At 52.5% G+C, this 26,182-nt stretch overlaps 1 protein-coding gene and 1 long non-coding RNA gene across 5 annotated transcripts; one reads left to right on the top strand and one right to left on the bottom strand.

The window, feature by feature from the left end:
* Nucleotides 1-178: 178 nt before the first annotated feature.
* TEPSIN (TEPSIN adaptor related protein complex 4 accessory protein) lies at nucleotides 179-19,217 on the top strand. Of its 4 annotated transcripts, XM_058561848.1 has the most exons (13): nucleotides 180-260; nucleotides 2,383-2,455; nucleotides 2,773-2,864; nucleotides 3,031-3,124; nucleotides 5,600-5,667; nucleotides 5,887-5,965; nucleotides 6,121-6,192; nucleotides 7,080-7,283; nucleotides 15,201-15,378; nucleotides 15,518-15,631; nucleotides 15,751-15,829; nucleotides 16,110-16,244; nucleotides 17,318-19,217. In XM_058561848.1, the coding sequence occupies exons 1-13, from the start codon at nucleotides 213-215 to the stop codon at nucleotides 17,873-17,875; spliced, it is 1,794 nt and encodes a 597-aa protein (XP_058417831.1). In that variant the 5' UTR covers nucleotides 180-212; the 3' UTR covers nucleotides 17,876-19,217. The 4 variants fall into 4 exon arrangements, with proteins under 4 accessions (XP_058417833.1, XP_058417834.1, XP_058417831.1 ...); XM_058561850.1 differs by lacking the exon at nucleotides 7,080-7,283 and having other exon boundaries at nucleotides 179-260; XM_058561849.1 differs by lacking the exon at nucleotides 6,121-6,192.
* A 3,472-nt stretch (nucleotides 19,218-22,689) lies between these two features.
* Nucleotides 22,690-24,364, bottom strand: LOC131416762 (uncharacterized). The gene is made up of 2 exons (XR_009222635.1): nucleotides 24,099-24,364; nucleotides 22,690-23,345 (listed from the first exon to the last, which is right to left on the bottom strand). It is a non-coding gene; the product is annotated as an uncharacterized LOC131416762 (long non-coding RNA).
* Between the last annotated feature and the right edge of the window lie 1,818 nt (nucleotides 24,365-26,182).

The following is a 26,182-nucleotide window of genomic DNA, read 5'->3' as shown; positions in this document are numbered from 1 at the left end:
GTCCTCTTCCGGAACCCAACAGCTGGATAGGTCGGCGCTTCCGTCCATAACCTTCCTGCGCTTTCTAATTGGCCAGGCTTCAGCCTCGCCTGTGCCTCTCCTCAGGGCCCGCCCCACGCGAGCAATTGGCCAGCGGGGCCAGACTCGCGCGGTGATTGGGGAGGGCCCGGGGCCTGGCGGAAGCGGGGCGGGGCCGGAAGGTGACCGGCATCATGGCGGGCACGCCGCCGCTGCGGGACCGCCTGAATTTCCTGCACCGGGTGAGTGCGGGCGGCCCAGGCTCTGCTGCGTGCCGCCTCCCCCGGCTCGCCCTGGGCCAGAGCCGCCCACCTCCCTGGACTCTCTCGGCCCCCGCCGGGTCACCGCGCTCCGGCGCCTACGGCTCCTCGGGCTCGGCGTCCCCACCATCCTCCTCCGGCTCCTCCGACCCCACTGTTCCCGACCTCTCCAACCCCCTCTAACCTCCTCCATCCTCTCCAGGCCTCCTCTGACCCCTCCAACGTCCTCTGCCCCCTCCGACCCACCCCCCACCCCTCCTCCCCCCTTCAGCCCCTCCCAAAGTTGGGGGACCCCACTCTGTGTACGTGGCACGGCCAGAACGCGCCAATCCTGCGTCAGGTCCCCTGGGGACACTCAGGCTTCTTGAACAGAACCCAAATTGGGAAAGATAGCAGTGGGACCCGAATTTGTTTTCTTTCTCAACTTAAAGCAGCTTCACAGAAAAAGGAATATAGTGAGCCCTGAACTGTGTCCAAGACCAACGCAGCCAGACACTAGTTTGGGAATCGGGGTGAACGTTTTACTCAGTGACTCTGACAGCAGGGCAAGCTCTGAACTCCATTCCGATTAGTGCGGAGAAGACTGGGCGTTTTAAAGGGAGAATCAGGGGAGAGTGGGGCTCAAGTGAAAAATGTTGAGGGGTTGGGCAGTGTCCATGGGATTCAGCCAGCTGTGTGTGCTGGCTGGCAGTTATGGAAGTTAGGATCCTGTCGCCCCATAGGGACTGGGAGACAAGCCCTGTCCTTCCTGATGGTTACAGTTTGAAGAATGGCCCTCAGGTCCTTGAGAGAGACACTCCTGAGTTGTAGGAAACCCACTTTCACAATACAGTGACATGTCACTTGATGGGGATATGTTCTGAGAACCGTGTCATTAGGTGACATGAACGCAGGGTGTACTTACACAAACCTAGATGACATAGCCTACTACACAGCTAGGCCATATGGTGCCGATCTTATGGGACCACCATCCTACGTGTGGTCTCTCATAGACCGAAACATCGTTATGCGGTGCCTGACTGTAAATGCTCCAAGAAAGAAAGGTCGGAAGTTTGGGGCCTGTCTCCAGGTGTTGACCAGGGTGAACCATAAAGTCTCCTGGCACCTTGAGCTTCCTCCATCATTTCAGGGGGCTGAGATCATCCTCATGCTGTTAGAAGCCCCCGGTCAGTTCTCTCAGTGCAGAGGATCCTCACATGCTGAGAGTTCTGCCGTCCTCTCCAGGTCCCCTTTGGGTCTTGGTGGACGAGTAATGTAAGTAGTGTGTGCACAGGCTCACGGGACACTCAGGCACATGTGTGACACCAGATAGCTGTCGTTCAAACTCTAGTCTGTGGCCAGCCCCTGACGGAATTGTTCTGAGTACCCCAAGGTCTTCTATCCTGTCTACACCAAGGCTCACGCCCCCACATGCTGAATGATGTGGGAATGAATGGGCGTTTCTGGTGTTCATCCCTGGAGACCCTATGTCTTTGTGTTGAGTGAGCACATAGCATCAATACGTTTGTGCTAACAAGTAAACATAAGACGCAACACAAGTCAGTTGTTCTCCCTGTGGGTTGTTTCCTTGGGGTCCGTCCCCAGAAGTGGAGCCGGGGGTTGGTCAGCCTCAGTGGTTATGTCACACTGCCAATGGGTGCTCTGGAAAGACAGAACATTCCCAGACCCCTGCGTGGGGAAGGGGCTCACCCTGTGCTTTCTTGTTTTTGCCGGTCCGTAAGTAGATACATTAAGGGTGCCTTTAAGTCCTCTTGCACCTCTATAAGTGGAGAGGCCTGGGAGCTATGCCACATCCTGAGCCAAGCATAGCAGTCCATCACCGTGGAGACCACCACTGATTGCCTCTTCCCCGGCATCCATCCCCAGTCGTCCAGAAGGGAGGCTCCTGCAGGCTCCCTGTGGCTGGTGAGACCACTGCCGTCCTCTTCAGCCCCTTACCAGATGGTGTGCCAACAGCGAGACGTGTGCGCACCGGTGCTCCCAGGAGCCCCGAGAGCTAGGACTCCCACAGCCACTCAGGAATGGCTGGCCCTTTGGCGCCCATGGGCTCATCTCTGTGTACAATGGTCACTCATCATGGGCAGGGGCTCTCACTCACTTTCAGCTCCCGACTCTCCTGAAGGGAACATCGGATGATGACGTCCCGTGTCCAGGCTACTTGTTTGAGGAGATTGCCAGTATCCTTCCTCGTCCACATGTGGGGGCCCTGGAACAGCATGCAGGGTTCTTGGGGTTCTCTTATCCTGAGGGGGTCCACAGCTTCTTTATCATAGTAACCAAGTGCGGGCGAGGTCTAAAAGCCACATTACCAATGACACGGGGCCCAGGAGACCCTAGAACCCGACGCTCCTGAAACCAGGGCCCAGAGTGGTGCCTGCAGGAAGGACGCACCGAGAAGTCCAGTGGCAGCAAGGCCCAGTTTCCCTCCCTGACCACCGAGGCCTAGTGTGGCCTGAGGTCAGCTTGCTCCTTCCCTAACCCAAGCACCTCCCAGAAATCTCCCACGAGTCCCTGGGCAGCAGCCAGTGCCTCCTTGAGTATCTTCTGAACCGTCTGCACAGCGGCTCTGGCCGTGTGAAGCTCAAGGTGAGTCCAGGAGCAGCCCCTGCAGACACTCCCCAGGTCAGGGCCCGAGCTCCTGCCCGTGGGTGGTGAGGTGGGAGGGGAGGGACACAGCCGAGGTCAGTGGGTGGCACTGTGCCAGGTGGAGTGCCCTCTGGGCTCAGCCTGTCCCACGTGACTGTCCCCCCAGGTGCTGAAGATCATGCTCCACCTGTGTGGTCATGGCTCCCCGTCCTTCCTGCTCATCCTCAAGCGGAACCCCACCTTCATCCAGGAAGCCGCAGGTAGTGGGCCAATACAGCTCCGAGAGAGGCCCACGGGGAGCAGGGTTGTCAGGGCGGATTTCAGCCAGAGCTCCTTAGCCTGGCATGCCCCCCCGCCCCAACACACACGGTGCCCCTTGCACTGTGCCCTGGCACACCGTTCTCCCACCCAGCACCACCCTTCCCTCCCCCGCTGCAGGACCCTCCCCTCCTCCTGGCCTGCTCCTCCCCTGCCTTCTTAGTCCCTGCCCCTCCCGTGTTTTCCACTGGCAGCGTCGCTGTGCGCGCCTCTCCGGGGTGCGATTACTTGTTTCTGTCTGTGTGTCCTGTCAGGTCTTCGCAGGCCTGGACCTTTCCCATCTGTCCCAGGGCCTGGCACGCGGTGGGTGCTCAGCGAGCACCTGCACCGCCCTCCCCTGCCACAGGCTCTCTCTGTTCTCCAGGGCTGCCCCTCTGGGACCGAGACAGAGGGAGCGGTAGTAAGCCTCCCGCTCTCAGAGGTGTGGGAGGATGGGGCTGGTGAGGCCGTCAGGAGAGGTGAGGCTCTGCCTGTTGTGGTCCAGGTGACAGGTGGGTCTAGGGTGGCGCCCCATCTGCCTCCCCCAACCCCCGCAGCCAGGGGCCATCATGCATCTCTCTTGCTAACAAGGACTTGTGGGGACGTGGCCTGAGGTCCCTTGGGTGGGGCAGGAGTCCTGCTGGGGTCAGTCTCAGGCACACCATCCCAGACCCCACCACGGACCCTGAACAGGCAAGAACTCACTCCACCCGAGCCATCCCTGGGAGAGTAGCTCCAAGGAGGGGACTGAGTCACTCTCAGCCACCACTTGCTTATAGAAGACCCTCAGCAGTTAGGGAGCGTGTAACATCTACCAGGTACTGGGGCTCATCCCCCTGCACCCCAAAACTAGTGTTATCCCTTACTGAAGGCGGGGCTGCCACACCCCACACCTTGGAGGCACAAAACTCACTTGTTAGACGCTCAGAGGCATCAGGGTGATTCGAGATCACGAGCGTCTTCACAGCTGAGCACCCCAATGCTTGTGGACTGAAACAGCACGGCCTGGTTATTGTCACGGGCTGGTGGTCATCATGGTGCACCAGGTCGTCATCTCCTCCTCACCAAGGAGGGTGGGCGAAGCGGCCCGCGTGCAGCAGACCATGGTTCTTTGTCGGCACCAAAATCTCTCCTGCCACAAAGGCAGTTACCAGTTATCAATTGTGGCCCCTCATGCTCTGAGTTCATCCCTCCAGGGTGACAGGTACCCAGACAGGTTTGCAGGGGGCTGTTGGAACGGTCAAGGGGATGGGGGCTATGAGAGAAGGTGGTGCTGGGGGCAGTGGGGCATACGCAGAGAGGATGGCCCAGGCTCACATAGAGGAGGAGGCTGTGTGTCTGGGGCCCGGCAGGTGGGTTCCCTGCAGCTCGAGTCTCAGGCCCCGTGAGGAGGGTGAGAGCTGTGGCAGGAACAGCAGGGAGGCGCACACCAGTCATTCGTCCACTCTCGTTGGGCTTCTGGCTGCCAACCCTGGCTGGGTGTGGGGGCCTGTATTTGCACCATGGGGCTGGCTGCCAGGGTGGAGACGGCACTGAAGGGGCGAAAAGTGAGATACGTTTGTCACGGAGGAAACGGAGGCACCTGCTCTCACTCTCAGACCAAGCCCTGGAAAGATGAGGCAGAGTGAGGCACATGCAGTGGATGGGGGGTGGGGTTGTTCTCCAGCACATACAAAGGCCTGAGGCAGGGAGAGCCTGGGGGGTGACTTAATGCCATGTAAGAAAACCTGATTTGCCACAACTGAAGCTTTCTGAGCAGGGAGCTTGGCATGGCCAAGGTTGGGGTAGGGCGGCAAGGAGACCTTTCAGGCTGTGATGAGGATCTTGAGTTTTATCGACAAGGCCCAGGGACCTCTGACAGGTTTGAATTGGACAAGACCCAGTTGGTGTTGCCTCTGGGTGGAGAATGGGTTGAGGGAGGCTGTGAGGTGGCCGATAGAGGGGCTGCCAAGGGACTGCAGTGGCGTTGGGGGATGAGCACTGCAGTGGAGATGCTCTGGAGGTTGACTCGCAGGGGGCATAGGCGGGGGGGGGGGCGAGGGGGAGCCTCAGGGCTGTGGGGGTGGCAGTGGGTCCTGGAGGAGGGGATCTGGGGGCCTTGGGGACTTTGTCCAAGGAGCAGAGGTGCTCTCGGGAGCGGCAGCTTCCCCGGGCTTGGGGGCGCGGAAGGGGGTGGCTCATGGGCCACGGTGGCAACTTTGACCTGGAAGTGATGTCACCCAGGGCGTTTGAGGTCAGACCTGTGCTTCAGAAAGGTCACCCTGACCCTGGGGATGTTGGAGAGCAGAGCACAGTGCTGGGGGCCCAGCCACAAGGGGAGGGGCCCGAGTGGGCTGAAGCCCAGCACCCCTCAGGGAGTGGGCTTGAATGCTGCTCCCCTCAGGTGGTCGGCAGCTCCAGCTCAGCTCAGCTCCCCTCTCTGCCTCTCTGTCCTGCAGTTTTCGCAGGGCCCCCGGATCCTCTCCATGGGAACAGCTTGTACCAGAAGGTGCGGGCAGCCGCCCAGGTGAGCCCAGGACCTGGGTCACTCCCGGGACAGCGACTGGCATTTGCCGTTCTCATACAGCCCGGAACCCTAGCTCAACCCCTGCCGTGGGACCAGAGCCCCTGTGTCTGGCCCTTAGAGGACAAGCGTTGGTGGGGAGCTGGAGCAGAGCTCTGGGGGGTGGGGAGGATGGTGGCCGCATGTGCCGCAACACTGAGCGCCCTCTGCCTCCTCATCTAGGACTTGGGGACTGCCTTGTTCTCTGACACTGTGTCACCTCTGCCGCCCTCCCAGCCTCCCAGGGCCTTGCCTCCAGCAGGTAGGCGACCGTGTCCAGCCCCGTCATGGGGTGTCTGCTCCGGGGAGGGCTTGCGGCCTCTTCTCCCTCCCTGGGTGTCCTGGGCGAGTGCGCTGCTCTGCCCGGGGGTGAGGGTGGGCAGCCTCGCTTGCTGCTGATGTGGGTCCTCCCTGCAGGCATGGGCTCCCAGTCCAGGCCCCAGAGTGCCCTCCAGGGCTTCGGCTACAGCAAGGAACGGGGCCACACAGGTGAGTGCTGCGTGGGCCCTCAGGGTTGCAGGGACGAAGGCTGGCTGCTCCGGTCAGCCGAGGGGCGTGGAGGGCAGTCAGGCCGGGGCCTGTGTGCCTGCATGTTGACTCTCCTCCCACCTTTGTGGTTTTGTTCCGCCGCCATCTTCCCTGCCCAGTCCTGCGGGAGAGCAGGACGGGTGCAGCCAGGTCTGCTCAACCAGGCTGAGGTCAGCCCCACGCTCGGGCCCCCAGGCCCTCCTTCGAGGGGCTGAGAGCAGAGCGCAGGTCCTGGGTCCTGTGACCGAGGTGACTTAGAGCAGAAATGGTGCTGGTCTTGACAAGTGGAAACAACAGGCCCCGTTTGCTGGAGCGCGCGAGGCCGCAGCAGGGCTGCGTGACCTCGCGGGGGCTCTGGGCCTTGTCCAGCTGTAGGGCTGACCGTCCTTGTCACTGCTCTCGGGCCGCCCCCGGCATTTCTGAAGCACTGGTTCCTAACGTGGGTCTGCCTCAGAGGCCTCGTCTGCTCTCCATTTGGGGGTGACTGCCGGTTCACCCTTCATGGGGTGCTCATGTAGGAAAGGGCGCCCCCTGGTGCTGGATGTGAGCAGTCCTTGAGCGGCTGTGGAGATTGACTTCTCAGGACAAGCTCCTTAGGATGCCCTTTGCTCCAAGGTCGGGACCCGGGGCACAGCTCTGCTGTAAGGCCTCCATCAGGCCTGGGAATATACTGAAGTGGAATTCACTGGGGAAGCTTCTGGAAGGTCCTGGGGTCTGCCACACGGCTTCTGCTCTGTAACTGCAGCTCATATCCCGACCTGAGCCCCAGGCAGGGAGCAGCCATGGGAGAACATGGGGGGACAGGACTGAGGGGGGCTGGTGCCATCTCCCTTCTCCCTCTGGTGCAGGCTTTGCGAGTGAAGCCCTCCTCTCCACCATCCAGAGGGCCGCAGAGGTGGTGGCCAATGCTGTGCGCCCTGAGCCTGAGAGCCCCAGTACCCAGAGGCCCCCACCTCGGGGTGACGCCTACCAGCCTGCCGTGACGCCTTCAGCCAGCCATGGCCACCCGACTCCTGGGCACCCACTCCCCAGAGCCATTCTGGGTGCCCGAGGTAACGCAGCGCAACTCCTCCCTTGGAGGGCTTTCCCCTCCCAGGGTCCAGGCAGGAAAGCTCCTTCCTGTCACCCACTGAGGCTGGGGGTGGAGCAAATGACAAGACCTCCTCACTAGCCAGGGCTGCAGGCTCCCAGCTCAGGGCCGGAGCAGGCGAGAGGAGGAAGAGAGCAGTGAGCCCCACTCTGCTGGTCTTGCCACACCTCTCAGAGGCAACAGTCATAACAGTATCATAACTGATAGGCTATCAGTATCAGTTACTCGATTGGCCATGCGGGGAACCCCGCAGAGCCAGCCGCCGACACAACGCACACTCCCCATGGCCTCTGCAGTGGCTTTGCACAGACCAGTACTGCCTTGTCGTCCAGTGTTTGCACACTGTGTCCAGACACCTCTACTCTGAGCGGGAGCCAGGATGTTATGGCCCCGAGAGGGGCGAGTACTCCCCGAGGGTACCAGCTCCTCCTATGCAGAACCAGGATGTGAGCTGGGACAGCAGCCCCAGCCCCAGCTTTCGTCCCTTTACCCAGTGTGTCCAGGTGACTCTGTGGCCCATCCAGGGCATTGGAAGCGACACCCTCGGGCAGGGCCGGCCTCCATGGTGCATGCCTTCCAGGGGGAGAAGCAGACAGTCAGTGACACAGGCCAATTACAGAGCAAGGTGTGCTGTGAGCGAGGAAGGCGGGACGGGTGTCGAGTGACCTCCACTTCTGCCTCTACCAGAAGCTTCCCTCACGTCCCTGGCTCCAAGGAGGAATGTCAGGACTCACCAAGATTTGAGAGCTGCTGTGCTGGCGCTGCCCCTGATGCTCAGCCGAGCCGCCTTGAGCCTCTGGTGCCTGGCGTGCTGCATCTGCCCGACCTGGATCCTGGGCCGGCCGTGTCCCACCAGAGCCCCATGTGAGGGTGTGCTCCACTCTGCCCGCCCTCTTTTTTTTTTCTTGAATGTTATTATTTATTTCTCATTTCCATTTTTTTTTATTGTGAAATTTTTGTTGTACATTATTGTTTGTCAGTCACCATATAAGTGCATCCCTCCACCCCTTGTGCCCACCCCCCACCCCCTTAGCCCCTGGTAACCACCGAACAGTTCTGTCTGTGTGTTGGTTTATCTTCCACATATGAGTGAGATCATGCCCTGTTTGTCTTTCTCTTTCTGGTTTATTTCACTTAACATAATACCCTCCAGGCCCATCCACGTTGTTGCAAATGGGATGATTTTGTCTTTTTTTATGGCTGAGTAGTATTCCATTGTGTATATATACCACATTTTCTTTATCCAATCATCAGTCGAGGGACACTTGGGTTGCTTCTATGTCTTGGCTGTAGTGAATAATGCTGTGATGAACATAGGGGTGTAGAAGCCTCTTTGGATTGTTGATTTCAGGTTTATTGGGTAGATACCCAGTAGTGGGATAGCTGGATCATAAGGTATTTCTATTTTTAATCTTTTGAGGAATCTCCATACTGTTTTCCATAGAGGCTACACCAGTTTGCATTCCCACCAGCAGTGGATTAGGGTTCCCATTTCTCCACAGCCTCTCCAGCATTTGTTGCTTTTTGTCTTGGTGATTATAGCCATTCTAACGGGTGTAAGGTGATATCTTAGTGTGGTTTTGATTTGCATTTCCCTGATGATTAGCGAGGTTGAGCATCTTTTCATGTGCCTATTGGCCATCTGTATATCTTCTTTGGAGAAGTGTCTGTTCACTTCCTCTGCCCATTTCTTGATCGGGTTGTTTGTTTTTTTTGTTACTCAGTTGTGTGAGTTCTTTATATGTTATGGAGATTAATCCCTTGTCAGATATATGGTTTGCAAATATTTTCTCCAAGCTGGTGAGTTGTCTATTCATTTTGATCCTGGTTTCATTTGCCTTGTAGAAGCTCTTTAATCGGGTGAAGTCTCACTTGTTTATTTTTTCTTTTGTTTCCCTTGTCTGAGTAGACGTGGAATTCAAAAAGATCCCTTTATGGCTGATGACGAGTAGTGTACTCCCTGTATTTTCCTCGAGGAGTTTTATAGTTTCAGGTCTCACCTTCAGGTCTTTGATGCATTTTGAGTTAATTTTTGTGTATGGCAAGTGGCTGTCCAGTTTTCCAAGCACCATTTATTGAAGAGACTTTCCTTTCTCCACTGTATGTCCTTAGCTCCTTTGTCAAAGATTAGCTGCCTGTAGAAGTGAGGTTTTATTTCTGGACTTTCAATTCTATTCTGATCTATGTGTCTGTTTTTGTACCAGTACCATACTGTTTTGATTACTATCGCTTTGTAGTATGTTTTGAAGTCAGGGATTGTAAGGCCTCTAGCCTTGTTCTTCTTTTTCAGGATTGGTTTAGCTATACAGGGTCTTTTGTTGCCCCATATGAATTTTAGTATTCTTTGTTCTATTTCTGTGAGGAATGTCCTTGGGATTCTGATTGGTATTGCATTGAATCTGTAGATTGCTTTAGGTAGTATGGACATTTTAGCTATGTTTATTCTTCCAATCCAAGTGCATGGAATATTTTTCTATTTCTTTATGTCATCATTGATTTCACTCAATAATGTCTTATAGTTTTCATTGTATAGGTCTTTCACTTCCTTGGTTAAATTTACTCCTAGATATTTTATTCTTTTTGTTGCAATTGTAAATGGGATTGTCTTCTTGAGTTCTCTTTCTGTTAGTTCGTTGTTGGTATATAGAAATGCAACTGATTTCTGTAAGTTGATTTTGTACTCTGCCACTTGGCTGTAGTTGTTGATTATTTCTAATAGTTTTCCAATGGATTCTTTAGAGTTTTCTATATATAAGATATGTCATCTGCAAACAGGGAGAGTTTCACTTTTTCATTGCCTATTTGTATTCCTTTTATTCCTTTTTCTTGCCTAATTGCTCTGGCCAGAACCTCCAGTACTGTGTTGAATAAGAGTGGTGAGAGAGGGCACCCTTGTCTTGTTCCTGTTTTCAGAGAGATGGCTTTCAGTTTTTCCCCATTGAGTAGGATGTTGGCTGTGGGTTTGTCATATATGGCCCTTATTATGTTAAGGTACTTTCCTTCAATATCCATTTTGTTGAGCGTTTTTATCATAAATGGATGTTGGATCTTCTCAAAAGCCTTCTTTGCATCTATTGAGATGATCATATGGTTTTTATTCCTCATTTTGTTAATGTGGTGTATCACACTGATTGATTTGCAGATGTTGAACTATCCCTGTGTCCCTGGTATAAATCCCACTTGATCATGGTGTATGATCTTTTTAATGTATTGCTGTATTAGGTTTGCCAGTATTTTGTTGAGGACTTTTGCATCTATGTTCATCAGGGAAATTGGTCTGTAGTTTTCCTTCTTAGTATTGTCTTTGCCTGGCTTTGGTATCAGGGTGATGTTGGCCTCGTAGAATGTGTTGGGAAGTGTTCCATCTTCTTTTATTTTTTGGAATAGTTTGAGAAGGATAGGTATTAAGTCTTCTTTGAATGTTTGGTAAAATTCTCCAGAGACGCAGCATTATTCACTATAGCCAAGACATGGAAGCAACCCAAGTGTCCCTCGACTGATGAACGGATAAAGAAGATGTGGTATATATATACCATGGAATACTACTCAGCCATAAAAAATGACAAAATCGTCCCATTTGCAACAAGATGGATGGACCTGGAGGGTATTATGTTAAGTGAAATAAGCCAGAAAGAGAAAGACAAACAGTGCATGATTTCACTCATATGTGGAAGATAAACCAACACACGGACAGATAGAACTGTTTGGTGGTTACCAGGGGCTAAGGGGGTAGGGGGTGGGCACAAGGGGTGGAAGGATGCTCTTATATGGTGACTGATAAACAATAATGTACAACAAAAATTTCACAATAAAAAAAAAAAATTCTCCAGAGAAGCCATCTGGTCCTGGACTTTTATTTTTTGGGAGTTTTTTGATTACTGTTTCAATCTCTTTACTTGTGATTGGCCTATTCATGTTCTCTATTTCTTCTTGATTCAGTTTTGGGAGGTTGGATGAATCTAGGAATTTATCCATTTCTTCTAGATTGTCCAATTTGTTGGCATATAGTTTTTCATAGTATTCTCTTATAATCTTTTGCATTTCTGTGGTATCTGTTGTAATTTGTCCTTTTTCATTTCTAATTTTATTTATTTGAGCCTTCTCTCTTTTTTTCTTCATGAGTCTGGCTAAGGGTTTGTCAATTTTGTTTATCTTCTCAAAGAACCAGCTCTTTGTTTCATTGATCCTTTCTACTGTTTTTTTAATTTCAATTTCATTTATTTCTGCTCTGATTTTTATTATTTCCCTCCTTCTGCTGACTTTAGGCTTTGTTTGTTCTTTTTCTAATTCTCTTAGGCATAGTTTGAGGTTGCTTATTTGGGCTTTTTCTTGTTTGTTAAGGTGGGCCTTTATTGCTATGAATTTCCCTCTCAGGACCGCTTTTGCTGCATCCTATATAAATTTGTACGGTGTATTTTCATTTCCATTTGTCTCCAGATATGCTTTGATTTCTCCTTTAATTTCATCAATGACCCATTGGTTGCTTAGTAGCATGTTGTTGAGTCTCCACAGCTTTGTCACTTTCCCAGTTTTTTCCTTATAGTTGATTTCTAACTTCATGGCATTATGGTCTGAAAAGATGCTTGTTATGATTTCAATCTTCTTAAATTTATATAAGCATGCCTTGTTTCCCAACATATGTTCTATTCTTGAGAATGTTCCGTGCGCGCTTGAGAAGAATGTGTAATCTGCTGTGTTTGGATGGAGTGCTCTGTATATGTCTCTTAAGTCCATCTCATCTCGTTTTTTGTTTAGGTCCATTATTTCCTTATTGATTTTCTGTCTGGGTGATCTGTCCATTGATGAGAGTGGTGTGTTAAGATCCCCTACTATTATTGTGTTGTTGTTAATATCTCCTTTTAGGTTTGTTAATAGTTGCTTTATGTACCTTGGTGCTCCTGTATTGGGTGCATATATATTTAAAAGTGATATGTCTTCTTGGTGGAGTGTCCCTTTTATCATTACATATTGCCCCTCTTTGTGTCTCATTACCTGTTTTATCTTGAACTCAACTTTGTCTGATATAAGTATGGCAACACTTGCTTTCTTTTGTTTGCCATTTGCTTGGAGTATTGTCTTCCATCCTTTCACTCTGAGCCTGTTTGTCTTTAGAGCTGAGATGTGTTTCCTGGAGGCAGCGTATTGTTGGGTCTTGTTTTTTAATCCATCCCACCACTCTATGTCTTTTGATTGCAGAGTTCAGTCCATTTACATTTAGGGTAATTATTGATATATGGGGGCTTGTTGTTGTTATTTTATCGTTCTTTTTCCAGTTCTTGTGTATTTCTTTTGTTTCTCGTCCTATGTGTTTCGGACTACCAATTCAGTTTGGTGGTTCTGTATGGGGGTTCTCTTAGTTTTCTCTCTTTTTTTTTTTTTGTGAGGAAGATCAGCCCTGAGCTAACATCCATGCTAATCCTCCTCTTTTTGCTGAGGAAGACTGGCTCTGAGCTAACATCCATTGCCTAATCCTCCTCCTTTTTTCCCCCCAAAGTCCCCCAGTAGATAGTTGTACGTCATAGTTGCACATCCTTCTAGTTGCTGTATGTGGGACAGGGCCTCAGCATGGCCAGAGAAGCAGTGCATCAGTGCGCGCCTGGGATCTGAACCCGGGCCGCCAGTAGCGGAGCGCGCGCACTTAACCGCCAAGCCATGGGGCCGGCCCCAGTTTTCTCTTTTTTATCGTGTGTGATTCTGTTCTGATTATTTGGTTAGTGGTTACCATGAGGTTTGTGTACAAAAATCTTGTGGATGTGGTAGTTCATTTTTTGATGGCCTATTATTCCCTTAGACTAAGTCAATTCGATCCCTTTCCTCTTCCCCTTCTAAGTTATTGTTATCACATCTTATTCCTTCTTGTGTTGTGAGTTCGTGTTTAACATGATGAGGTTATGTTTATGCTTGGTGCTTACCTTCCCTTGATCTTTGGTTTTATAATTAAGTGTTTGCTAATCTATTTTGATAGCGGACTGCAATTTTTCTGGTTTTGTCAACCTATTTTCCCCCTTGTTCAAAACTTTGAATCCTCTTTCTCTTTTTTTCCTCAGGGATGAGGGCCTTTTTGAGCACTTCTTGTAGTGGGGGTCTTGTGGCAATGAGCTCCCTTAGCTTTTGTTTATCTGGGATAGTTATTATTTCTACATCATATCTGAAGGATATTTTTGCTGGATAGAGTATTCTTGGCTGAAAGTTTTGTCCTTCAGAATTTTGAATATATCGTTCCACTCTCTCCTAGCCTGTAAAGTTTCTGTCGAGAAATCGGCTGAGAGCCTGATAGGAAATCCTTTGTATGTTATTTATTTTTTTTTTTGTCTAGCTGCCCTTAATATTTTTTCTTTGTCATTGACTTTTGCCAGCTTTACTACTATGTGCCTTGGAGAGGGTCTTTTCATGTTGATATATTCAGGAGATCTATTTATTTCATTCACTGGTATTTGCAGCTCTTTCGCCAGGTTTGGGAAGTTCTCAGCTATTATTTCTTTGAACAAGTTCTCTGCTCCTTTTTCCCTCTCTTCTCCCTCTGGAATACCTATAATCCTTATGTTGGATTTCCTAATTGAGTCGGATATTTCTCGGAGAGTTTCTTCATTTATTTTTAGTCTTAGTTCTCTTTCCTCCTCCATCTGGAGCATTTCTGCATTGGTGTCCTCAATATTGCTAATTCTTTCCTCCACATTGTTAGCTCTGATGCTTAAGGCTTCCAGATTTATCTTTATCTCCTCTATTGTGTTTTTCATCTCTAAGATTTCTGATTTTTTATTTTTTTAATAGTTTCAATCTCTTTTGTGAAGAAACTCCTGATTTCATTGACTTGTCTGTCTGGGTTTTCTTGTATTTCATTACGCTTTTTTATGATGGCTATTTTGAATTCTCTGTCATTAAGGTTATACATTTCTGTGCTTTCTAGGTTGACTTCTTGGTGCTTGTCATTTTCCTTTTGGTCTGGAGATTTAATATATTTTTGCATGGTGCCTCTTGGTGTTGGCTTACTTTTCCTGATAGTGAAAATATATGGTCACAATTTCCTCTTGCTGCCACTGGGTGGGGGTCAAGGGCTATGTATTCTGACCCGTCTCAATCCGTGGGCACTCGTCGGCCCCTGGCTGATCTGAGGCGTGGCTGAGTAGAGGCTGCTGGGGCTGAAGCATGGGAATAGCTGGGACTGGAGCGCAGCTAGGCCGAAGAAGCGGGGGCTTGGGTGCAGGTGGGTTGAAGCAGCTGCAGCTGAAGTGCCGCTGGGCCAAAGAAGCAGGAGCTGGAGCACCGCTGGGCTGAAGAATGTGGAACTGGAGTGCGCTGGGCCAAAGAAGGAAGAGCTGGAGCACCGCTGGGCCGAAGAAGCTGGAACTGGATTGTGCTGGGCCAAAAAAGCTGGAACTGGAGTGTGCTGGGCCGAAGAAGCTGGAACTGGAGTGTGCTGGGCCGAAGAAGCTGGAACTGGAGTGCAGTGGGCCAAAGTTGCTGGCACCAAGTCAGCTGGAGCCTGAGCACTGGCCAAGCCAAAGCAGCTGGAACTGGGGGGAGGGGGGCGGTCAAGCCAAAGGAGCTGGGGGCGGGGCATGGTCCAGCCGAAGGAGCTGCGGCTGTGGCATGGTGGAGCCGGGGAAGCTGGGGCCGTGACTTGGTCCAGGTGGAGCAGCTGGGAGTGTGGTGTGGTGGGGCCTGAGCTGCTGCTGCCTCTGGTGCGGGGACGCAGGCTCACCCTGCTGCTGGTTGGGCCCGGGCACTGCCCGCCCTCTTCTGCTGCTGGTTTCTGGAGTTGGAGCTTGGGACCCAGCCCCAAGGCCCTTCCCTGGGTCTCTGGTCCAGAGGTCTGGGGAGGTGGGCATGAGGCCAGTCTGAGGTCCCACGGTCTCACCTCAGTCACTGTTTCTTCCAGCCACGAGACACCACCCTGGGCAGGCTGGAGGGGGCTGGGATGAGCCGGACAGCCGCCCCAGCTCTCAGAATTCTTCCCAGGAGAATGGCAACCTGAGCAAGGTCTCGGACTCGGGTAGTCGGTCAGGCAGTGACAGCCCCTCTAGGGCCAGCTGGGCCCCCAGCGACATGGCGGAAAGGTGAGTGAGCACCTCAGGGTATCCCTCCCCACCCTTCCTGGGTCCCACCCCAGCAAGGGAGGAATGACGTGGAAGGGCCTCACCCCCTCCTGGCGGCAATGGAGCCACCCTCTGCCCTGACCCACCATGCCCCCGACAGGGTCGAGGCCATGACCCTGAGTGACTGCCAGCAGGAGTGGAGCCTGGTCCGGACTGTGATACAGGGGTCACGTGCCTTCCTGAGCCGAGAGGAGGCTCAGCACTTCGTCAAAGAGTGAGGCCCCCACCCCCCCCTTCCCAGCCCCTTGCCCTGGCTCTGTGCCCCCCAGCCTTGCCCTGGTGAGGGAAACGGCCTCACTGCCCCTGCCCCCTGCCCAATGCCCCCCTCCGCAGGTGTGGACTGCTCAACTGCGAGGCTGTGCTGGAGCTGCTGATTCGCCACCTGGGCGGGACCAGTGAGTGCGTGCAGATGGTGAGGGCCAGCCCTGTGAGTGCAGGCTAGTGCGTGCGAGTGCATGCCTGTGCGAGGGGAGCAGGCAGGGGTGGCATAGTGATCTCCTCATGGGGGGTATGCCCCTGGGAGATAAGCAGGAGGGGGAAGTGAGTGCAGGATCCCAAGGGCTCAAGAAGCCTCCCAAGAAGCCTCAAGGGCTTCCCCAGACTCGGACTCCGGCCTTAGTGAGGAGGGAGGGAGCCAGTCAGACGGGCCTCCCTCTTGGGTGGACCCTGCTGATCTCTTGTCTGCCCCGCAGAGAGCCCTGGGTGCCATTGCTTCCCTCGGGTGCACTGACCTGCTCTCCCAGGAGCACATCCTGCTCCTCACCCGGCCATGGCTGCAGGAGCTCAGCGCAGGCAGCCCTGGACCTGTGACCAACAAGGCCACCAAGGTGAGCAGCAGCCGGGGCCCAGAGGAGCAGGCACGGGGACACCTCCAGTCCTACACCCTGTTCCCACAGGCCTTTCCCAGACACGCCCCTCTTGTCCCTGTCCCTTGCTGCCCGGGACAGGTCATGCCCTGAAAACAGCAATTGGGGTCCTTGCCTCACCCTGGCTCGTGGCTGTCTAGGCTCACTGGTTCCTGGAATCCTCCTGAGCTCGCCTGCCTTACTGCTCAGCAGCCCTGCCTCCACGTGGCTCAGCTCACGTGTGGCCTCCTGCAGGAAGCCCTCCTTGACTGCTCGGATGGATTTATCCCCCTGTTCTCCACCCCACGTCACAGCTTATGGGTCCATGTTTGGCTCTTGGAGGGCAGAAATGGTTCCATTCATCTGAGTCTCCTTCCCACTAACACCTGAATTGTGTGAAGGCCACCTGGAGTCTGTCACTGGGGGCCTCTGGGCAGCGCCCCCAGGCTAATGACCTCCCTGCAGCTGGGCCCCGGTGCCTCCACTGCCTGTTGGCATCCCGCTGCTTCTTCCCATTTTCTCTGTGGCCACTGAAAATTCAGATCCTCAGTCACCCGTCCTTAAATTGTCCTTTGTCAAAGCGTCAGTGACCCTGTGGTACACAAGACGCATCTCGTGGTGGTGCACCGTGGGGGTGTTCCTCAGAACAAGGATGCTGGAGGATCCCAGGTGTCTGGCAGTTGGGAACAACCGGACGAGTGAAGGCACGTTTGTTCCCTCGGCATCTGTGTCCAGTGGTCATGTGGTGCCCGACGAGAGGCCACCTTTCCCTGTGCTGGCTTGTCACGCAGCCAGGTCCAATGACAGGGTAACGTCCCTCTGTATAACAGCAGATGGGGAGCAAGATGCACGGCTGCATACTGGACACAAACAGTGTGGCCCTGCTGTTGAAGCAGCTCGAGGCCAGCAGTGGCCTCCAGTTGGGGGGTGACATTGAGGAGACCGTTTGCTGGGCACCAGCCTCGAGGAGGCACCAGAGCGGGGCGGGCTCCATCCTCCTCGATTCCCGGAGGAGCACAGACTCTCACTGATTCCGCTTTCCTTGCGTTGTCCAGATCCTGAGGCACTTGGAAGCCTCCTGCCGACAGCAGCCCCCTGCCTGGAGGCCCCCGGCCAATCCTGGCCCTGCAGCTGCCCACGTGGGCCCGTCCGACCTGCTGACTGACGTTGTGCCTTTCACTGGGGGCCAGGCATTCCTGCAGCCTGTGAGCTCAGCCCTGTTCTCGCCCAAAGGCCCTGCGCACCCCCCTCCCCTGGATGGCTCCTTACTCCCAGTGCCCAGGGACAACAGGGAGGCCAAGACCAGACTGGCAGGTTCGAGAGAGCAGGGGCCCAGATCTGAGTGGGGCCCTTCAGGCACAGATACCACAAAAGGAGTGCCAGAGCTCGGCCCAGGCCCCAGCGGCTGCCCATGGAGCCCATTGGCCAGCGGTGGACACAACTCCTTGTTTGCTGGCATGGAGCTGGTGGCCTGTCCCCGCCTGGTGGGGGCTGGGACTGCTACAGAGGAGCCCCTCTCAGCCACCGGGGTCCCCTGGACGTTGTCACAGAGAGTAGCAGCAAAAGAGCCTCCTGGCTCAGAGCCATCAGCTTTTGCATTCTTAAACTCATGACCACGTCCACTGAGCCTCGTGCAGAGTCTCTGTGTCCCTGGCCCATGACTCCCAGGACCCCGTAACTTCGTGCTGTCTCCTCTGCCCACAGCCTCTCACGTCCCACCAAAGAGTGGTTCCCCTCCGGTGTCTGTGGTTGGCCTCGATCTCCCTCTGGCCTCTTGCCCTCACCCACTGAGGACTTGGTGCGGGCAACCGCCCTTCCAGGCCAGCTCGCAGTAGATGATAACCAATCTACTGATGAGAACAGCCACTGATAAACCCTGGGTGATGCTGCAGGAGTCCAGGAATTAGCCAGAACCAGCACAGCGCTGTGGAAGGGAGTGGTCTTTGCCCACAGGGGTCAGCTCCCACCTCCTCGAGGCCAGTTCCCCATTTTCCTGCTGGAGGAGGCAGAACACACACACACACAGCCCCTTTTCGTAGGCGTGGTGGCCAGGGGAATAGTGCATCTGAGCAAGTCCCCCACAGGACTTGCAGGACAGGTGCAGAGCTGCGCTGGTTTCTAGGCAGAATGAGGAGCTGAGCTGCTGGATAAGACTGGCAGCTGGTGGGCCTGGCTGCCGGGTCTCCTTCCTCACAGCCATCTGGTCAGACAGGCTGAGCACACGTCCATTAGGTCCCATTTGCAAACACCATCAGGCCCCCTCTGCCTGGCTAAAGGGATGGGAGGGGAAGCAGTGTGCAGAGGGCGCAATATGGCCTGCCTGGAGGGGACAAGACAGGAGGCCTCACGACCCATAGAGCTGTCCTGAGTTCCCGGGCTCCTCACAGGCACAGCAGAGCAGGGCACCCAGCTCCTCCAAGGGGGACAGGTCAGGAGATGAAGAGGGCCCGTCTGCAGACCGAGCCCCAGCCACGGCTCTCGGCCAACCCTGAGAGGAGGACCCCAGGGCTACCATAGTTTCCCCCCATCTCTTTTGCCAGAGACTGGCTAGGTGGACTTGAATTATTAACAGCAGTGGGCAGGCAGGCAGCAGGGCCTCAGAAATGCTGACCTTGGGGTCCTCTGGGGAAACACCTGCCTGCCTTGCCCTCAGAAATAAGGTTTTTTGTGTGGATTTGGAACCACTGGTTGGGTCTTTCTTTGGTTTTGAGCTCAGATTGCTCCCTCTGCACAGGGGTCATAAGTAGCCACGCACCTTCCCATCCATCAGAGTGGGGCCGTGCTGCCAGCCTGGCGCTGTTTCCAGTGTCAGATCCCTGTGTGACCCTGCTCTGCTCCCTGTGCCGTGACTGCTTCCTGCAGACTGCACGGCCTCCAAGCGAAGGCTCTTGTCCCTGAGAACTGCAGAAGGTGCAGCGTTCAGCTTCCTGAATAAACACTGTTGTTCGTACCAGCTGCACCGTTTGCTTCTTTTTCTTTTCTTTCCTTCACACACACGCGTACATGAGAACAGCATTCCTGAGGGGCACACTGGGAGGACTTCTTTTCTAAAGTAGGGACAGGTGTTATTTCTCCCTGGAATGTTTGGAAGAACTCCCCAGGGGAACTGTATGGTCCTGCAGTTTTCCTAATTGCAAGGTTTTTAACTATGAAATTCAATTTCTTAGGTAGATCTAGGACTATTTGAATTATCTATTTGTTCATAAAGGAATTTTAGTAATTTGTGTCTTTCAAGGAATTGGTCCATTTCGTATAAGTTGTCAAGCACGACCGTAGAGGTTTTTGTAGCATGCCTTTACTATCCTTTCATTTTCTGTTGGGTCTGTAATGATATTCCGTCTTTCATTTCTGATATTGATGAATTTTTTTGCTCTTGGTTAGTCTGATTAGAAGTTTATTAATACTATTGATCTTTCCAAAACTAACTTTGGGTTTTTTTTGGTTTTTTTTTTTTTTTTTTTTGGTGAGGAAGATTGGCCCTGAGCTAACATCTGTGCCCATCTTCTTCTATTTTATGTGGGTTGCCGCCACAGCATGGCTTGACAAGTGGTGCATCAGTCCATGCCCAGAATCCAAATCTGTGAGCCCTGGGCCGCTGAAGCAGAGCATGTGAACCCAACCACTACACCACCTAGCCGGTCCCTCTACTTTTTTTATGTTTTCTTTTTCATTGATTTCTACTCTTTATTATTTCCTTCTGCTTCAGGTTTGTTTTTCTTATTTTTCTATTTTCTTTAAGGTCGAAGCTTAGACTATCGATTTGAGACCTTTATTCTTTTCTAATATAGGCATTTTGATGCTATAAATTTTTCTCTAGACACTGCTTTGGCTGCATCTTATGAATTTTTATTTTTATTCAGTTCAAAATATTTTCTAATTTCCCTTGAGACTTCCTTTTTGTCCAATGGGTTATTTAAAGGTGTGTTTCTCTGTTATTACTATTATAATTCTGACAGAGTAAGAGAATATATTTTGTACAACTTCAATTATATTGTTAAAGATTTCACATTTTTTTTTTTTTTTTTGGCAAGGAAGATTTGCCCTGAGCTAGTATCTGTTGCCAATCTTCCATTTTTTGCTTGAGGAAAATTAGACCTGAGCTAACAGCTGTGCCAGGCTTCCTCTATTTGGTATGTGAGTTGCTGCCACAGCATGGCCGAGAAGTGATGTAGGTCCACGCCCGGGATCTGAACCTGAGCACCTGGGCCACCAAAGTGGAGCATCCCAAACTTAAACACTATGCCACAGGGCCAGCCCCAGATTTCACACTTTTCAAGTTTGTTTTATGGCCCAGAATAGAGTCTACCTTGGTGAATGTTCCATGTGCACTTTGTCTAAGAACTACAGACCAATATCCTTCATGAACGTGGATGAAAAAAATCCTCAACAAATATACCACAATGAATCCAGCAATATATAAAAAGAGTAATACATCACAATAAGTGGAGTTTATCCTGGTGATGTAAGGCTGGTTCAATATCTGAAAATCAGTGTAATTCACCATATTAACATACTATAGAGGAAAAAATCACATTATCATTTTATGCAGACAAAGCAAGAGACAAAATTCAACATTCATTAATGAAAAAAACTCTCAGCAAACTAGAAATATAACAATTTGTTTCACCTGGTAAAGGGCATCTACAAAAATCCCACAGCTAACATCATATTTAATGATAAAGGACTGAATGCTTTCCCCCCAAGACTGGGAACAAGGCAGTGCTATTCAATCTGACCACTTCTGTTCAGCATTGTACCAGAAGCCCTGACCAGTCAATAAAGCAAGAAAACAATAAAAAGGCAAACACATCAGAGAGGAAGAAATAAAACTGTTATTATTCACAGACAATATTTCTCTATGTAGAAAATTGCACAGAACCTACAAAAATTCCTAAAACTTATAAATGAGTTTAGCAAGATCACAGGCTACAGGGTAAATTATACCATCAATTGTGTTGTTGTATACTAGCAACAAACAATTGGAAATTGAAATTCTCAAACTATCATTATTTATGATGCCACCCAAGAAATGAAATATAGATATAAATATAAAAGATATATGTAGAATCTGTATGTTGAAAAATACAAAAGACTGATCAAAGAAATCAATGAAGACCTAAATAAATGGAGAGGTATACCATGCTCATGGAGTGGAAAACAATATTATTAAGACACTAATTCTCCCCAAATTGATCTACAGATTTAACATAATCCCCATCAAAATTCCAGCTGGATTTTTTTGTAGATGGTGACAAGCTGATACTAAAATTTATAGGACAAGTCAAAGAAATTAGAATAGCCAAGGTAATTTTGAAAAAGAACAAAGAGGACTCACTGTACCTGGTCTGAAGACTTAATGTCAAGGAGTACTAATCAAGATAGTGTGGGATCTGTGAACGGCCGGACACAGATCAAGCTGCCAGTATAGACAGTTCAGAAATAGACCCACACAAATATGGTCAATTGATTTTCCACAAAGATGTCAAGGTAATTCAATGGAGAAAGGATAGCCTTTCTTTCTTTTTTTTTTTTGTGAGGCAGATCAGCCCTGAGCTAACATCCATGCTAATCCTTCTCTTTTTGCTAAGGAATACCGGCTCTGAGCTAACATCTATTGCCAATCCTCCTCGTTTTTTTTTTCCCCATAGCCCCCCAGTAGATAGTTGTACGTCATAGTTGCACATCCTTCTAGTTGCTGTATGTGGGACACAGCCTCAGCATGGCCGGAGAAGTGGTGCGTCGGTGCGTGCCCAGGATCCAAACCCGGGCCGCCAGTAGCAGAGCACGCACACCTCGCCAAGCCACGGGGCCGGCCCCAAGGATATCCTTTCAACAGATGGTACTGGAACAACTGGACATCCATGTGCAAAAAAGAAAAAGAAAAATAACTTCAGCCTATACCTCAAGCTTTACACAAAATTTAAAGTGAACCATAGACCTAGATGTGAAACCTAAACTATAAAACTTCTAGAAGAGGGGCCGGCCTGGTGGCGCAAGCGATTGGGTGCGCGCGCTCCGCTGCGGCGGCCCGGGGTTCGCTGGTTCGGGTCCCGGGCGCGGACCGACGCACTGCTTGGTAAGCCATGCTGTGGCGGCGTCCCATGTGAAGTGGAGGAAGATAGGCGCAGATGTTAGCCCAGGGCCGTCTTCCTCAGCAAAAAAAGAGGAGGATTGGCGGATGTTAGCTCAGGGCTGATCTCCTCACAAAAAAAAAAAAAAAAAAAAAAAAAAACTTCTAGAAGAAAACATAGGAGAAAATGTTCTGTCATTGGATTAGGCAATGGCTTTGGTATGAGATACAAAAAGCACAAAGTGTAATAGAAAAAAGTAGGCTTTGTCAAAGTTTAAGAACTTCTCTTTGAATGACACAGTTAAGAGAGGGGAAAGATAAGCCATAGACTGGGAGAAAATATTTGCAAATCACATATCTCACGAAAGACTTTTATCAAGAACATAAAAGGAATACTCATTCAACAATAAAACAAACAACCCAATTTACCAAGTGGGCAAAAGATTTGAACAGACACTTCACCAAAGAAGGTATATGAATATATGGCAAATAAGCACATGAATAGATTCTCCACATCATTAGTCACTAGGGAAATGCAATTTAAAACTGTATGGGATACCACTACACGCCTATTAGAATTACTTAAGAAAACCTGACAATACAAGTGCTGAGGGCGATGAGGAGCAGCTGGACCTCACACACTGCTGTGGGAGTGCAAAATGGTACAGCTTTCTCTGGAAAACAATTTGGCAATTTCTTATAAAATTAAACATACACCTACCATATGACCCAGAAGTCCCACTCCTAAGTCTTTATTTACCCAACCGAAATGAAAACTTATATTCACACAAAAGCCTAAAAGTGAATGTTTACAGCAGTTTCATTCACAATTGCCCCAAACAGGAAACCACCCCCATGTCCTTCAATTGATGACTAATAAACAAAGTGTGGTTCACCCATTCCATGGAATACTGGTCAGCAGTGGACACGAATGTGGATGAATCTCAAAATGCTGAGTGAAGGAAGCCAGACCAGAGAGGCTACATACTGTACGATTCCATTTCTATGACATTCTGGAAAAGGCAAATTCAAAGTGAGGAGAACATATTAGTGGCGGCCAGGGGTAGAGGATGGGGGAGGGCGCCTACAAAGAGGAAGCCCAAGGGTCTGGGGAGGGAGAATGTTCTGTACCTTGTTCCTGGTGGAGGTAACACAATGAACTCAAAGAACTGTGCCCCCAAAAGTGTGAATTTTGTTGTATATAAATTTAACATTTTTTAATTTAAAAAAAAGCATTTTATTTTAAAAAGTGGGGCGAAGACTAGCAATGTGCTGTGTTATTTTAAGGGGAAAGATGACTTTTGTTAAGACCAGAAGCTTCAGGGAGAAGAGGGCATCTGAGCTGGATCTCAGGGGAGCGCAGGACTGGGGCTTTCCAGGTACAGCCACGTGACATCCGGGCCGAGGGGCCCGGAGCCGGGAGCACCGATTCCACCTGCAGCGCCCGGGAGGACGGCGCAGTGCCCGCCTTGGGGCACGCGGGACACCAAGGAGGGGAGGCCCTGCCCGTGGGGCCTGTGGTCTGGACATGCTTTTACCAGTGGGAATAACCCCAAGGAAGAGACTGCGCGGGGGTGGGCGGGCGCTGAAAACTTGGGAGAAGGAAGCAAAAAAAAAAAGAGTGAAAGAATGGAGAGGAGAGTCAAAACAGGGCACACACCACCGCGTCGTCTTGGAAGATGAGGAGGAGAAGGGGGCTTTGGGTGGGGTCGGTGTCTGGGTCCCGGGGGCAGGGCTGCCTGAGGAAGGGCGCCAGCGCGACCTACCAGGAAGTGCAGGTCCAGGCCCCGAAACGGAGCTTTGAGGGGCGGGGGAGGCACTCACGTGTCCAGACCTGCACAGGAGGGATCCCGGGGACGGCGTAGGAGCCCAGAGACGGAGTGGGGGCCCAGGATGCCATGGGGGCCCAGGATGCCATGGGGGCCTGGGACGGCATAGAAGCCCAGTGGCGGAGCGGGGGCCCAGGAACACGTGGGACCCCAGGGACCGCCCAGGGGCCCGGGATGGTGTGGGGGCCCAGGGACGGAGTGGGAGCCCGGGAGCAGTTTGGCTAAGGCCAGGGGTAAGGAGAGGCGGGGAGCCGCCCGCCCCGCCCTTTTCTCCTCCCCGAGGCCTCGCCCAGGCCCCGCCCCCACCAGCTTAGGTCCCGCCCTCTGTAGCCGGGTCCAATCGGCAGCCGGCTGCCACCGCGGTCCACGGCTCCCCGCTGCTCCTCCCACGCTTGAACGTCTGAAGGACAGCTGAGCGGCCCAATGAGCTTCCGGGACTGCCCGAGCGGGCGGCCGGAGGGCCAATCCGCAAGCGGCGCGGGCAGGACAGGCGGACCTCCATGACGTACAGGGGAGGAGGTGCCAGGCTGGTTGCTGGTTGCTAGCTCCTGCGCTGCTGCTGCTCGTTCCCCCGATTGGTCGTTTCATTGTCGCCCTGGCCGCAACCAGGGCCAGGGGCGCGAGGTTGCTGTCCCGAAGCCTGGGCCTCGAGCGTCCCAGGTCAGGCGGCCCTGGGCAACCGGCCGGCCCCGCAGACCCCGCGCCCTAGGCCCGGCCCTCTCAGGTGAGGGGGTCCTCGCGCAGGAGAGAGGGTCTCTGCGCAGGTGAGGGGTGCCCGGGCCTGCGCAGGTGAGGGAGTCCCCGCGCAGGTGAGGGGCAACGTGCAGGTGAGGAGGGGCTCGTGCCCCAAGGCTGGTGATTTCCTCGGGCCTTCCCCGGAGAACGGCGGAGTCCAGTCAGCAGTCTCAGGTCCCACCACCTTGAGCCAGACCCCAGGGACATGGGGAGCTGCCAGGGGTCCTGGGTCAGCCCATGCTGAGGGGTCCAGGCAGAGGCCACGGACACTTGCCTTCAGGTCCACGGACAGCTCTGTAGGAGGGGTCTGGCCTGGAGGTTTCCACGGAGAGTCTGTGTTTACCATCCCAGAGCCTGGCACACTGCTGCCCAGGTGGCTGGGAAAGGGGGCCAGCCTGAGGCCAGCTGGGTGTGGCTGGTTCCCTGAGGGGAGGAGGGTGTTAAATTTCACCCGAACAACCGGAAACGCATAACTGAGGACTCTGACCTGGTGCAGAGCCTCTGTGCTCCACTCTAGGGAAGAGGGGCGTCCGGCACCTCGGCTGGAGGGGACCACAGCATTGACTGTGGATGACAATGGGTGTGTGCCCGCTGGGCCACCAGAGTCCTCGGTGGCAGGGAGGGCCATGCCCTTTCCTCTGTGCTCATTGCTGGTCATCTCGGCTCATCCCCTCCTGTTACCTGAGTGCCTGCCACGCGCCAGGTGCTGGGGCTACATGGTCTCTGTCCTCATGGAGCTTACGTCTAATGAGGGGGTCAGACAGTGCACAGAGCAACCTGTGTGGCCAGGTGAAGAAAAATAAAGCAGGATGAGGGAATGAAGGGTGATGGGGACGGGCGGCCCTCTGAGTGAGGGGGGCCTTGTGCCATCGGGGAAGGGGCTCCGGGCAGAGGGGTCAGCAGTGCAAAGGCTCGCGCTGGAAACAGGCTGGCCGGGTCTGAGGAGCAGCAGGAAGGCCAGTTTGGCTGAAGCAGAGCGAGGGGGCAAAGGGTGGCAGAGAGGAGGTCCCAGAGAGACCAAGGTCAGATCTGAGGGCGCCAGGCCTTTGGACTTCATTCTCGCTGCTGGGGGAGCCCTCGGAGGGTTTTCCACAGGGGCTCTGAGACCCTGTTCAGAGAGATCAGCCCTAGCCCCGTATGGGGAGGGGCTGGGGCCGGCCAGACGGGGCGGAGGAGGGGCTGCCGCATTTGTCCCCGTGTCAGGAGATGGTGGCTTGGACCCGGGTTGTGGAGGGAAGAGACAGACGAGGATAGGGCAGTGACTGGGGAGCAGGTGTGGATGTGAG

Source organism: Diceros bicornis, chromosome 18 (assembly GCF_020826845.1).
Source record: "Diceros bicornis minor isolate mBicDic1 chromosome 18, mDicBic1.mat.cur, whole genome shotgun sequence".
Taxonomy (NCBI): domain Eukaryota; kingdom Metazoa; phylum Chordata; class Mammalia; order Perissodactyla; family Rhinocerotidae; genus Diceros; species Diceros bicornis.
Note: the sequence above shows the minus strand (reverse complement) of the source record. Positions and strands in the feature narration are given on the sequence as shown.